This window comes from Oryzias latipes, chromosome 22 (assembly GCF_002234675.1).
Source record: "Oryzias latipes chromosome 22, ASM223467v1".
Taxonomy (NCBI): Eukaryota; Metazoa; Chordata; class Actinopteri; order Beloniformes; family Adrianichthyidae; genus Oryzias; species Oryzias latipes.
Genome location: NC_019880.2, coordinates 6,263,036 through 6,276,444, shown reverse-complemented (window position 1 = coordinate 6,276,444; position 13,409 = coordinate 6,263,036). Strand labels below are relative to the sequence as shown.

Here is a 13,409-nt window from a genome sequence, read left to right as displayed (position 1 = left end):
TAAGTTGAATAAGTTGTACTACACAAAAATTTCATTAAAAATAAAAAAAATATCAAAAACCTGTTTACAGTGTAGCACCAGAGCTCTAGCTCCAGTATTTATATTCTTTCGACTACAGTGTTTACTTTCGAAACTAACTCATCAACTGTTTATACAATGAACATAATTCCAGCGGATTCTGAAGTGGACAAATGCAACCTTGCAGTGATATGCAACCCTTTACGTCAGTAATGTGTTGCCTATCTGAAAAGCCTCTTTTCTCCGTGTTAAAATTAGCTGATTTATATTGATCGCATGAACAGGCAAAGAGTTAGATCTCCGCTGTGAAAGGGTTAAAAACATAAATAAATAAATAAAATGACCGAATAATAGCCTTTTATTTCTCAATAGAAGTCTATGGGATTTTGGTTTCTTAAAACCAGAGAGTACTTCTTGTTTGGAACGCCGGAGGGAGGGGTCACTCAGTCCAGTTCTCATATACAGTCAACAGTATGAACCAATGGCAACCTTCGGCAAACTAGTCGAGAGACGTAGCAAAAGTTTCCTGTTTTCATTTAGCAGATTTTTCTCCACAGCTGCTGTGCTTCTCCTTTCGGGCAGACTGTTATTTCTGTGACTTGGTTCTCCCGACGGAGTCGTACCTACAAACACTTTGGCTCATTAGCTGATTGTGGAAGTTGCCCATTTGTTTTTATATCTAGTTGTTTAGCCACATGCACTGGGGGACTGGAGGTAAAACATAGCGAGCTTTTATCAGTGGGCGTTTTTCTTTCAGGCAGCTGCAGCTCGTTATTGATGATTAGAGAGCAAAACAGGCTGCTTTGGTACAAATAGTTGGCTTTGCTATAAGCATAAATGTCTGGCTACATGTTCACCTGTTTTTTTTGTATTTCTACAGTTTCTTAGTGTAAGCATCACACACAATCTGTACCTGTGTGTGCTTGTCTATGTGTAAGCATTTTCATACCAACCTAGAACGCGTCAGCCATCCCTAGCTTAGATGAAAGAGGAGCTCCCCCCTGTGCTGCAGCTCTGTTTTATGCACATGTGATCTTTTTTTTTCTTTCTGTATTTTTATTACTTTAGTTTCTACCTGGCTTAGGCAGAAGAAAATGCTGCATCCTTGTTTTGTCATTCTTTTATTTAGTGGCCCGTCTACTTAAAAACCTGACGAAGGAGCTTTTCTTTTCAGCGTACTTTGTGAAAATCCCTGAGACACAACATAAATTTCTCCATCTGGCTGCAAATGGCTTGGTCTCATTTTTTTCGTCAGGGCATTTACAGCCTCAGCCTGTGAGGATCTGTAGTTTTATTCCCAACGTGATGGGGTCAAGCAACTGTGTCAACAAGTGGCTTAGAGGACAGATTCAAAGATTTCCCTCAATTCTGACTGGGATTTAATTGTAGGGAAACAAAATACATTTTAGGAAAGACAATTTTGCTTATGTCATGTTCAACGGGTATTTTGTACTTTTAAATTCCTCCTACCTATTGAAGTTGTACAGTATGTTAAAATGTTTTGAATGATGGTCTAAATACTTTTGGCTACGTTAGACTACACAATCTCTAATTTGAGATGTTTTAATTTGTGTTTTCTTAGTGTTTTTGATATTAAGGAACAAACAAACTCTGTGAACTGAAATGCATTGAATGGAGAACATAGAAGACAGACTTGCTAGGTGAAAAGATGGTTAGTAAACCAGGCTTAAGTACGTTTTGATATCTGTAAACTATCTCAATATTAAAGCTGTTATTTTTCCTATCAAGGTGGACACGTTTTTGCCCTGACAAGCTTTGTTAGTTTGTTGTTTGTCATATAGCAGTATATAAAACTAAAACACTGATCTTGTTTTGCAGGTGTATCTCTAATCGTGTTTGACATTTAAATTTTTCATACGCCCACAAGAACATTAGAGCCTAAGGGAAGTTCAAAAACTCCTTTCTCTAAATGGAAATTACATCATTTATTAGAATATTTGCTTTTTGCAATTTTTTTGTTTAATACCTTTACTTCCAGTTTAGATTTAACACATTTTCTTTATAATGTTTAATTAATTTTTACCCATTTCATTTCCATAATGTTTATTTAAAGCGCAGGAGTAAAGTGAGCAAAGAACTTTGCACCCCTGGTTTGTTTTTTTTAATCAAATATTGGAAACTAATAGCAAGATGTAACCATGTTGAAACTTTTTCTCATCTCACTGAGGGTGGGGGTAGACGAGCTGGGAGTTGATGATAAGACTCAGAAATGCATACGTTTTCATGGCTCAGTCACTCCCACCTATGCACACTCTGCATCTGGTCTCAGCTTTAAAAGGACTGCTCGTCTTTCATACGCTTGAGCTGCCAAACCTCTAAACTGTTGAGGTGGGATGTCATCTTGGATAAAGAAGTCTGCACTGTGAATAAAGGGCAAGAAGGCATAAAACATCCAAATTCTTCAGCTTGCAAGTTGTATCCGGGCTTTGTGACTGCTAAAGTGGGCCGCTTTAAAGTGAAAAACCTTGTTCCTCTCTGCGTTCCATTTTATTCATCGCCGGCACACCGAGGCCCAGTGACGGTGGCAGAATGTCTTTTGATGGCCAAGCACTGAATTTAAGGAAATTAACTTTAAACAGATCTTTCCCAGTCTTGCTTAGATCATGATTTTTTTTTTATCTCTGCGAGGATAATCTGACAAACTTTTCTGTTTGTTTGATGCATTCTTATTGTTATAGACTTAAAAGATGCTGCCATTTATTAACCCGGAGTAATAAAATGTCCAAAGATTGTTCTTTTTGGCTGAGTTGATCACAAAGTTGCATTTATTTCTGCCCCTCACACACGGACGAACGTGATCTATAGGGTTAAGGCCCGTACACACCGGGACGAATATTCGCCAGGCGTTATTCGCCAGCATTTTTCGCCACGTTTTTTGTGTTCACACCCAGGCGATTTTCGCTGACGGTGAGCCGAGCGAACATGCAATTTCATTCCCTGACATTAGATGGCGTTTAATGTAAACACAAATACTCCTGTACACAAGGTGGCGCTGCGCAACTTTACGCTTCTTAAAGTCGCTTTTCACTCAGAAGAAGAGAGCAAGTATTTACGCGCTTGTCAGAATAATACAAAGAAAACATGAATATTTCAAGCATCAGTAGCTCCAACTGGTGTTGGTTCGGGGATATTTTAGAATGTCCGTCAATATTTCTTCGTGGCTGTGAAGACGCTACTTGGCGTTTATCTTCTTCGCTGGTATGTGTGCTCAGCAAGGCAGTTTTGTGTTTGAGCGCCCCCAAGTGGTGTTTTACTGTAACTTCAGAAGCTCCAGACACGTGTGCAAAAGCGCCATTCTCATTGGTCGAATAGATTTTGACGCGAGGCGTCAAAAAAAAAAAAACGAACCCGAGGCGTTTTTTTTTTTGCCGCTTTGACGCGTGGCGTTTTTTCGCGTCTGTGTGCACAATCTCATTGGTGCCCTTTGTTTAGTCACGAGGCGTTAAACGTCGGCGAAAATCGCCGGCGAAATTCGTCCCGGTGTGAACGGGCCTTTAGAGGATATTTTCCTGTGAGAGGCGTCATCATGGCAAAGCAATTATAGAGTATTGTCTATTTTGGGCCATTTAATAGACTTGCTCCCATTTTCTTATGGAGCACATCTTATTGAATGATGTTAGATGTGTCTTCACCTTTCCGGTATGAAATCTTTTATCCATCATAATTACTATTATTGTCGCTCTATAATCCTTTTGCTCAGATCTGCCAGTTTTTCAGCCTACCTACTATTATTTGTCAGTTCATTGGCCTCCACTTTAATGAGCACAATCACTACAGAGTCAGCAAGTTCTCTCTAGTGCGGCTAAAGCAAGTGAAGTTGGATTATAAACAAATGCATTGTTAGTTGAACATAAAAATGTAAACCTCCATCATCATCCTTTTCCATGTCGCTCTGCTTGAAAACTCATTCCTCTTCATCGTCAAAAAAGAGATTTGAGGACAATCATTTATTTACTTGACAGAAACCCCCTTTATGAGTGCAGATTTGACAGGGAGAGCAGACACGGTGAGATGAAAGGAAAAGGATAAAACAAGATGTGTTTAACTTGGGGGCAAAAAAAACAAGAAAAGAGTAGCAAGAGTCAAAAAGAATACATCTGGCCTCTGATTGCTATAATTCCTTCAGGGATGTCTCAGTCTAAAAGTTTGATTTTCTTTCGCGTTGCCATGTGCATTCATGTGGATATTACAGCTCTTACAGCGGGAATCAGCAAACCAGAAAGGGGGAAAGCTGAGGAGCCATGGCTGTGTTTGATGATAGATGCTGTCTAATGCTTCCTTTTAGGGCTGCACGATATGAGCAATGATTGGTGGTTTAACTATTTCCAGGCTCGTCTTTCCTTTAATAGTGGCAACATGCATTTTACTCTCTAAAGAATTGGTAGTCCACCACAGGGACTTGGTTATCAGCCTGGGTGCTATACAACACATGTTTATCCCCCAAAGGCCGATTAAAGCTTCATTAGATCCAACAGTATTTTTTTTAAAGTAAATCCATTGAATTGCCTACATTCACACCAGGCATGTGACACATGTTCAAAAATGTGCCAAAGGCACAGTCTTAAACACATGGTGTTCACACCGAACTCTTAAGGCCCGTTCACACCGGGACGAATTTCGCCAGCGATTTTCGCCGACGTTTAACGCCTCGTGACTAAACAAAGGGCACCAACGAGAGTGTGCACACCGACGCGAAAAAACGCCAGGCGTTAAAGCGTCAAAAAAAAAAAACGCCTCGGGTTCGTTTTTTTTTTTCGACGCGTCGCGTCGAAATCTACTCAACCAATGAGAATGGCGCTTTTGCTCACGTGTCTGGAGCTTCTGAAGTTACAGTAAAACACAACTTGGGGGCGCTCAAACACAAAACTGCCTCGCTGAGCACACATACCAGCGAAGAAGATAGACGCCAAGTAGCGTCTACACAGCCGCGAAGAAATAATGACGGACATTCTAAAATATCCCCGAACCAAGCACCAGTTGGAGCTACTGGTGCTTGAAATATTCATGTTTTCTTTGTTTGATTCTGACAAGCGTGTAAGTACTTGCTCTCTTCTTCTGAGTGAAAAGCGACTTTAAGAAGCGTAAAGTTGCGCAGCGCCACCTTGTGTACAGGAGTATTTCTGTTTTACATTAAGCGCCATCTAATGTCAGGGAATGAAATTGCATGTTCACTCCACTCATCGTCAGCGAAAATCGCCTGGGTGTGAACACAAAAAACGTGGCGAAAAACGCTGGCGAATAACGCCTGGCGAATATTCGTCCCGGTGTGTACGGGCCTTTACTGTTTACTAGGTCAATGTTTCCTAACCCCGGTCCTTGGGGAATGGTGTCCTGTATGTTTTCCATGTTGCCATGCTTATGTAAACCTGATTCAGCTCATCATCAAGCTTGCAGAAGCCTGATAATGGCAGTCATCAAAGGCAGGTGTGTTTGAGCGGGGTACGATTGGAAAAAATGAAGGACAGTGTTCCCAGAGGACTAGGGTTGGGAAACACTTGGGTATGTCAGCTACATGAAGAGGTTTGGTACCACATGTGGAATCTGTGCCAATCTTGTTCCTGGCTTTTTCTTTCAAATGTCTATTCTGAAGTATGAAAGACTTAGTGTCATAAAATTCCAGCCGGATACAAACAGCAATTTTTAATTTCTCCTTCATGATCAATTTTCAAATGGTTTACACTTCTGTGAAGTGAAAAGTATGCCACACAAATTGTAAGTGGTCACTTAAACGCGCGTTGCTGAGAGCGGTATGAACCTAGCTTTAGTTTGACTCAAAAAACTGGGGCTTCATTACCAAACACTTTACATTTATGAAGTATTTTACGCTTGTGCATAACGTGTCTCATTTGTCTTCAGAAAAGATTTGTGTACTCTAAGTCATGGCAAAAGTGTCTCAAAAATAAATAAAGCTGAACTGTTGGTATGGATGGTAACGATTGGTGGTAGGACATTATGCAGATCGTGGTTAACAAGCAAGTATTTGATTTAGCGAGTGCATTTCACATCTTTTTTTGTTGAATATTATAATAATGACTCAGATGTCCGCACAACTCCAAGCAGCCTTGTTACACAGACTTAATTAGGCTAATTTCCCTACACCTTACCAGCTGGTACAAGTGGAAAACGAGCCTGATGGGTAAAAGGAAAATATCATTTACGTTCCTCGTGCTATGGGATAAAATAGAAATACGCATATACACACCTGTCAGCTTTTTTCTGCAAGAATAGACCGATTGATAAATGATTTTGACAGTTGTGTTAGACAGGGGGTAATTTTTAGGTGAATGCAAGCCTTCAGAAAAGAGTTGCTGCATTGAAATTAGAGGTTGTCAAATGGCTCATGTCTCCATTGAAGGCCCTGCTCAGCTCCCTTATGTTAATGTGGCATTTCAGCTGGAGGAAGCAGAAATTAGAGCGAAGGACTGCTGCTGGTTAGCAAATATGAATACCTTTTCTTTTTTTTTTATGCAAAGAACGAAGGGGCTTAGAATAAAGACCACAGAAGATGGTGTTTGTTGCTACATTAGTTTAAAACTGAAATGATATATTTAAACTAGCCACTATAGTAACACTGTGACGTTTGATTCAATGACAAACTGTTGGCTGTAGGAAGATGCCCTCTGATCATTTCAACTACATGCTTTTATTCTATGAATGATAATTCACTCCCTACTTCCTCTGCTGTCTTTTCAAAACTGAACGTTAAATGTGATCTTGCTGGAATGTCAGTTCAGGCTGATGTGATGTGTTGCCTGAGTAAGAAACCAGAAGGATGAACTCGTCTTTGGGAGTACTGGGACGGTCTGCTGACAGAGATCATGTGGCTCGGGAAGGAGTTGCTCTCTGACTGTACAAAGATATCATAAGACTTGGCCCTGTCTGTAAAGCAGGTGCTTTCCACACTGCTATGCCAGTTATCTGTGTCTGTTTTGGTAATAATTAGCGTTTTAATCATTTCATCCAGAAAGATGTTCCTCCCTTTTAGCAGTATTTCTACCTCATCAGTTCCAAAACTGTCATATTTCAAGTTTCTTGGATTGTTAGTTGACATTTTTAACCGGAAACATCAAAAAAGAGGAAATAAGTTACAGCAACTTATTTAATACTGTGTTGAGATTAAAGGCTTTTATGGTTAAACGTCTGTGTTTTATTATCACAATCTATTTCTTGTTAAAAGATAAATGCCTTCATTATGTCAAATTTTTGGTCTCTTCATGTCTTAATTTTACTGTCTACTTTACTCAAACCTGTTTCACAGATTTGATTTCTATATTGTAAAAACATTTGCTGATATGCTCATTCGTGTGGGCAGTTTTCTGTCAAAGAATGACCACGTTTTCCACTTTTCCCACAGTGCACAGCATTCCTGCAAACTTCTCAAGCTAGGAAAATTAAAATGAACTGAATGACACGAGGACAAGCTCTTCAGAGACATCCTAAGTTCTCATATGACATAATGTGTGCCAACGCAAAAAAGAAATCTCTTTGTTCCGATTTTTCTTTTTCTGATCATCTCTGAAGTTTGCATAAGTCTAAGCCTGAATCAAGCAAAGGTCACAGAGTCCGAGAACAGAGAAAGAAGAGAAAAACGTTTTCTGCTTCACAGGCAAAGGTTGAATGTTCTAAAAGCTTTCATCCAACTTTCATTCAACTGACCATCTTCTACAAGTCCGTCCTGTGACATTTGTTATACGAAACTGTACAAAGATGCATGGACGCTTCAAACGCAAATGCTAAATAACAAAGTACTAAACTCTTATAGGAGCTTCATTTCCGCTCCTGGCTTTATTTTTTTTCCCGACAGCATAAAATGCATAAAGTTGACAGTAACCTTAGAAATTGTCGGTTCAGATAAAGTTGGTGCTCTAACCTTCAAAGCGTTTCAACACAGGGTTGTTACTTAAGACCACAACATCTGATTTCCGTAACCCTGGTGCCTCGCTGGGGTTGCATCAATTATCACACATTTGTATTTCACATTTGGGATATTTATAGATGCATTGCTCGTTTGTGGCACCTTGAGATTCACTTTGACTGAAGTGTTTTCTACTCCATACGTGGAAATGTTTGCATCGTCCAAAGATGAAACCAAACACCAGAGAATGCATGTTTTACTAAAACATCAGCATGTCACTGCTTTTCTGGTTCTGTGTTTGATCAAAGTTTGTTCCCTGTGTTTTCAGAGATCAACAGAGTGCGCAAAGACATGTACAGCGACACAGTGAATGGCCTTGTGGACAAACACCCGCTGGAGCTGCCTGAACCTATGGGACCCATCGTTCACCTCCAGGAAAAACTGTTTGTGCCTGTCAAAGAATACCCAGATGTAAGTGAAACAGCAGTTTGCTACATTGCTAACAGTATTAACGTATTTAGATCCTGTTCTCAAGTCCTAATACGGCTTCTAAATTCTGCTACATTTTTTTTATTTTCTTCATTGACTGGCAATGTTTTTTTTTTACGTCTGTGGAAAGCGGTTTCTTAAATTTCCAGCATTATTAGGAAAAGATTGTGGCGTTAAGGGTTGGAATCAGTCCTGCTGAATACAGTCTGCTTGTTTACCTGGTGAGAATTGACCAAAGACAGGAAACAGTGGGTAAAATGAGGTGCGATCTGACATCCAGACACAGAATCTAAGCTCAGATCCGTCTGGGAGTCCTATTATGACAGAACATCACTTTGTGTGCTTTGTAATTGGCTTTTGTAATAAAGAATGCATTTAATGGTGGTCTTTCTCACAGAAAGAGTAAATTGCTCATTTATGAAGGACCTTTAAAAGGCATTTTGTGACTGTAGTATGTGCGAGTGTTGCTTTGTCTGACTGTGTTTTCATTTTTGCTGTAGTCCTGGAAACAGCTTGTTGAAGTCTGGGAGACTGAAATGTGTTGCTGGATGCAAAGATGCTGGAGCATATTGTGAAATATGACTCAGATGACCTTTGTGCTCCTTTTGCTTTCTGTGCTTCACTGCTTTGAACAGAGCAATGTTGTACTTCTGTAATCTGTTTATGAGCTGTCAAGAAAGATTCTAAATTAATTAGGTTTCCCTCTGGTGGCCAAGATAACTCTAGGATGACCTCAGAGAAGGCACACACTAGACTGCGCAACATCCAGTGGAGCATATTTGAAAGGGGCACCTTTTATTCTTATTTTAACACCCATTCATACCAAAGTGGTAAATGAAAGTTTTCGATTTTAAATTGTGTCTGTTCAGCCTAAGTTAGGGGAAGAAACTTTAAAGATGTGTCATAGGGTGTGTCCTGCAGATAGTGTAGCATGTTTTCTTCTGAAGGCAGACAGCATTTTGTTTTGTTTTTTTGCATTGCAATGTGACTGTGATTTCCTGTTATCCTTGAAACCTGCTGTCCTGTCTCCTGTACTCTTGGAGTATCGACACAATTCCTCCTTTACTTGCCAGATCTTTAGTGGAACTTCTTTCTCAAGTCAGCCATGTATCCTCTGTTCAAGTTTCACATGAGATCATTTGATCATCCTAGTACCTTCAGTGCAGTTTGCCTCTACTTTCATTGCTGGTATTCGTTTTATTGAATTTCCTCAAATGTGTTCCTTCTCTGTTGGATGTTTGGATGTCTGACTCTTAATACCATTCTGGAAAGTCAGCCAATTCCTGATGCCGTCAGCGGTGCAGAACGTTGAAGCATAACCGTGGTGACTGCATCTTGACTGACAGCTGAGTCGCAGGCTATCTGATAACTTGAACTTTCAATTAAATGCTATCTGTGGCTCTACTTCTCTGAGCATACACACACGCTCCCGCACACACAGCTGACTGACAGCTTGGCATGTCATTTCCGTTGACCTTCAGGCACCCGATAGGAAGTGTGACATGTCTTTTAAGTTTGTCTCTGTTTCCAGCTCGTCCCTCCGTATTTGTTTGAGCCAACTGTGGAAAGTGTGTGGATATCAGTTGCTGATAAATGTTTTGGACAGAAAACACCCCTCTGCTGTGCTGACTCTATGAAACTGGACCCCGGGGTATTTCCAATCTCTTGAGCAACTGGTTAACTGGACTGGCTCAAGTCTTTCACCATTTTAAAACGCCTCCTGAAGATTTGGCCAATCAGAGTAGGAAATATCCCATAACACGGGGAGCTGTGCTCTTGGTATTTCCCTTAGCTCTGTTGTAGTCTCACATTCTTCAGATTTTTTGGGTCTCTCATGATGGTTGCCTCCTGGATGGGGTATGTTTTGCTCAACTGTCATTTGAAATGTTTCAAGTCTGAAACAGTACATGTGGTCACATCAGACACATCTCCACTGGAGGTGTCATTTGCTGCTGCACTAATAGTGGCTGAAATAAAGTTAATTTCTCTGTGCAATTGTAACCTTATTGTGTAAAATTTCAATGAATAGAATTGAGCACCCAGTAAGTCTTGGAGTAAAAGCTGAAAGCTTAAATTGTATGTTGTACTTTGCCATTAACACCACTATTAAAATGTCGTCATAGAATATGACGGAAGCCAAAAGCGGCCTGCCCTACTTTTTAAAAAAATGTTACCGTCATAAAGAGGTCCACTATCTTGTCATCATGAGAAAAACGAATTTTGTTTTCTTGTGATAGCGAGATAACTTAACACTATTCTGTAGCGTCCGTCTCTCCTTCGTACACTAAGACGCTGAGACGTTTCTGTTTCAAGTCCCTTTATTTTTTTGGTTACTGTAGGCTCTAAAAAACAACTTTTGGGGAGTGTTTTCTTCTGCTGTCTTACAAAGAAAACAAAGAAACTTAAAATGGGGAAATCAGTGCAGGAAAGGGAGAGAGCGATGCTACAGGACCTTCTTCATTATCTCGTTGGTGCATCTCGATGTCACGAGAAAACTGTAAAAAAAAAAAATAGGGCAGGCCATTTTCGGCTTCCGTACTCTAATGGTTTAAAACTGGCACTGTAAGTTTTTGTTTTTTTTTTTGTTTTAAAATATGTTCCTAAAAAAATGTCTTCAACATTTATTTATCACCTAACCTTTTAAACCTAATTTCTAAAATGTGATTTCAATTTCAGTTCCCCATTTTATTGATGGTTTCCACAACAGATGGCATAGAAATGTCAAAATGTAGCGGAAAGGTTTCTTGAAGTCATGTTTGTTTCATGTTTGAGTTGGTGCACATTTGATTTAGGAGTGTCAGTGCTTTTAATAAAAAGTATTTTACATTTGATGCTAAAATCTTATAAAACCAGTACTGTACATAAGCATATATGTATGTAGAGTTTATATAGGCAGAGTAGTGGTTTCCATTGTTGTCATCATATAGTACTTCACAGCTTGAAGACGGTTTTAAGGTGATGTTAAAAATGAGAAGGAAGGACAGAAGACGCATCAGCTGCAGTGTTATATGCTGTGATGTCATGGAAAGTTATGTCATATTGGATCCCATTTAAGGAAGAAGTTTAGTGCTTGCATAGATCTATACCTTTCTGTTGTTAAAGAAGATGCAGGAGATCAAGAGTCTGGTTTTCTACCAAAAACATTTTTTCTCTAATAAATCATAAATCTATGTTTAATAGTTTAGTTCCTGGGACACCTTAAGGCTGACATCAACAGAAACGCCACGATTCAAATGTGTTTTCTTAAGAAATAGGTGACAAGTTCCCTCTGTCACTGAGAATATTTTCACTTGTTACCTGCTGGCCATTGAGATGAAGAATGAGCTTAAATTGATAAAAAGTGAAACATTGGATGTGTAATTAACTGATTCCAGAGAAAATTCACAGATTAACATGAGTTAACTTTACTAAAAAAGGATTAAGTGTGAGTCTATTGAAAATGCAGCTATCGGCTCATATTTTGATAAGATCGAAATGGATGGACACAATGGTTCCTCGGCTTCCTTAAGAATTTCAAGAGCAGTTTAACTCGCTGTAATAACCTGACATTCAAATGGAAATATTCAATGGTGTGAACCGTGTGCTTGCTCATTTTATTCTCTTCCAGAGGCTTGATTCTTCACGCCCCCTTTTGTAGTGCTTTCAGGGCATGGTGTGCCTCTGTTGCACCTTTGCTGTTCTGTGTCTAATTAACGGACATGGAATGGAGGTTAAAACTGTTGTGCTTTGATAGAAATGTCCACAGAGCCAAATTACTGTATTTCTGTAAGAGCACGCTGGTAGAATGGAGAAGGAAGCTGTTTACTTATCATGCTTAATTTCCAGGATCTTCCACAATTACACCTAACATCGAGCTTCACGCATTCTGTTTCCATCCTGACTTAACTGACTGCAATATCAACACACTGTTCAAGATTTGGGCAAATAATTAGACTGATAAATGAGGCTGAAAAATGAGGCTGATAGAGGGTTTGAATCTGTCTTTAGGGAAAAATACCATTGGTTGTTTTTCAGTTTGTCATTTTAAGTAGGTCTAACAGTTGACTCGGCCTTAGTCACATGAATTTACATGGGGGTTAGCATACGGCTAATGCAGCATTTGGGTTATTCGGCCCCATAGAGGGTCGTAGATAGGTGTTGACACATCTTAAGGTGAGTGCAGGTGTGTCTAGCAGTTCCCTTAAGGCTCATACTGCCACCTCAAGATATGATTGTCATGCGCGTTGTAAGTGTATTGTGTAGTATTGGCACGGCCACTGTAAGTTGCATGCACTTCGGACATGCAGGTAATGCCGTCGTGTGGTGCCCTTTCACCTGTGTAAGGTTTGAGTACTGGACCCATACTGACCCCATGCACAGGGTGTGCATGCAATACATGGTTACCAGTAGGATGCACACTCAGTATATGTTCCGATTGTCAAATCTCGTAATTTATAACATTTGGGCAGCATGCAAAAAGAACACTCTTATTACATGAATTTCACTCTTATGTGAATTTTATTATGTCTGCAGGATTTGAGGGGTTAAAAAAACCCAAAATGTCTGCACAACATACCTGCGTCTCACCTACTTGCCTCTTGCGTCTTGTTTAAATGTTCGCTACGACCTGTTGACCTGTTTGCACAATCATTTTAGCTCCACAGGTTCACAGAATGTCCACAACCTTGCTATTTTTTGTGGGCCACCTTCGCCCCTGCAGACAGCCTGTAAGGACGGTTGTGACAAAGGCTAAACTCTCCGACATTTCTTACTACAAGCTTTTTTTTTATCTGGGAAAGATTCTGCTCATAAGGATCTCTTTAAAAAGAGTGGTGGTTAGTTGTCATTGATTCACAAAATGCTGAGAGGTAGCGGTAGTTTATGTTGTCCTAGAAAATTCATTTTAGTTGAGCACTTGTTGTAATTAAGGGGGATTGCAAAGAAAAACAAAGGAAAGGCTAGATCATGTTTTCACCAAGTCAAAGTTGAAAGGGAGGATTGCTTATGTTCCTTTGACAAATCCATACAGATGGATGTGTGGTGGGAG

At 39.8% G+C, this 13,409-nt stretch overlaps 1 protein-coding gene across 7 annotated transcripts in view; it reads left to right on the top strand.

Moving 5' to 3' along the window:
- LOC101158568 (protein quaking-A) overlaps nt 1-13,409 on the top strand; it is a 71,987-nt gene that overhangs the window by 17,955 nt on the left and 40,623 nt on the right. For all 7 annotated transcript variants that reach the window (XM_023951536.1, XM_023951541.1, XM_023951539.1 and 4 more), the window contains exon 2: nt 8,223-8,365. In XM_023951536.1, coding sequence (XP_023807304.1) covers nt 8,223-8,365 — 143 coding nt within the window. The remainder of the gene's footprint in view (nt 1-8,222; nt 8,366-13,409) is intronic.